A 943-nucleotide genomic window follows, 5' to 3' on the forward strand; every position below is an offset into this window, starting at 1 on the left:
GCTACATGACCACCGCGGGATACGGGTACGCCGTCCAGCAGCCGCTCGCCGCCGCCGCCACCCCGGGGGCGGCCGCCGCAGCCGCAGCCTTCAGCCAGTACCAGCCGCAGCAGCTCCAGGCTGACCGCATGCAGTAAAGGTCCGTTCCTTCCACGGAGAGGTCAAAGGTCAGATCGTTTGAAGTGGAGTTCTGTGAAAAGGTTCTCAAGAGGAGCCGGTTATCAAATTGTCGAGCTTGGCTTTGTTCTAAGATGGCGGGAATCCAGTTTGGTTTGTGATTTAAAAGCTGAGCTCCTTTTCTCCAAACTGAGGTCGATCAAAGAGCGGGAGAGATGTTAATCTCACCCATCCTGAGCCTGGTTCTGGTTCTGGTTCTAGTTCTGATGGAGGTTTCTTCCCGTTAAAAGGAAGTCGTTCCTTCGACTGCTCAGGATGGGCGTCTGCCACAAAACGAAGATCCAAGTCAACCTGCTGCCTTCCTTAGAAACACAATTTTTACTAATTGGCTTTTTAGGCCGGCGCCCTGAGACGACTCTTCTTCTGCCTCGGCCCGATAAAAACAAACTGGACTGAATGATTTGCTCCTAACCTTTCCACAGAACCGCCAGCTCAAAAGATCTGAACTGTCCCTTCAACTTTAAGACACTTGACTTACAGGTGCTGGTCATAAAATTAGAATATCATGAAAAAGTAGATTGATTTCAGTAATTCCATTTAAAAAGTTAAACTTGTATATTATATTCATACATTACATACAAACTCATATATTTCAAATGTTTATTTCGTTTAATTTTGATGATTACAAATGACAACAAATGAAAATCTCAAATCCATCATATCAGAAAATTAGAATCTTACTGAAGACCAATAAAAACAAAGGATTTATAGAAATGTTGGCCAACTGAAAAGTATGAACATGAAAAGTATGAGCATGTACAGCACT

At 44.3% G+C, this 943-nt stretch overlaps 1 protein-coding gene across 1 annotated transcript in view; it reads left to right on the forward strand.

Annotated features, from left to right (window-relative positions):
* The window catches only part of rbm24b (RNA binding motif protein 24b), a 5934-nt gene extending 5479 nt beyond the window's left edge, over positions 1-455 (forward strand). The window contains 1 exon segment of the mRNA XM_025008129.2: positions 1-455. This exon segment is cut by the window's left edge and continues 111 nt beyond it. Coding sequence (XP_024863897.1) covers positions 1-137 — 137 coding nt within the window. The 3' untranslated portion in view covers positions 138-455.
* The last annotated feature ends 488 nt before the right edge of the window (positions 456-943 follow it).

The sequence above is a fragment of the Kryptolebias marmoratus genome, linkage group LG16 (assembly GCF_001649575.2).
Source record: "Kryptolebias marmoratus isolate JLee-2015 linkage group LG16, ASM164957v2, whole genome shotgun sequence".
Taxonomy (NCBI): domain Eukaryota; kingdom Metazoa; phylum Chordata; class Actinopteri; order Cyprinodontiformes; family Rivulidae; genus Kryptolebias; species Kryptolebias marmoratus.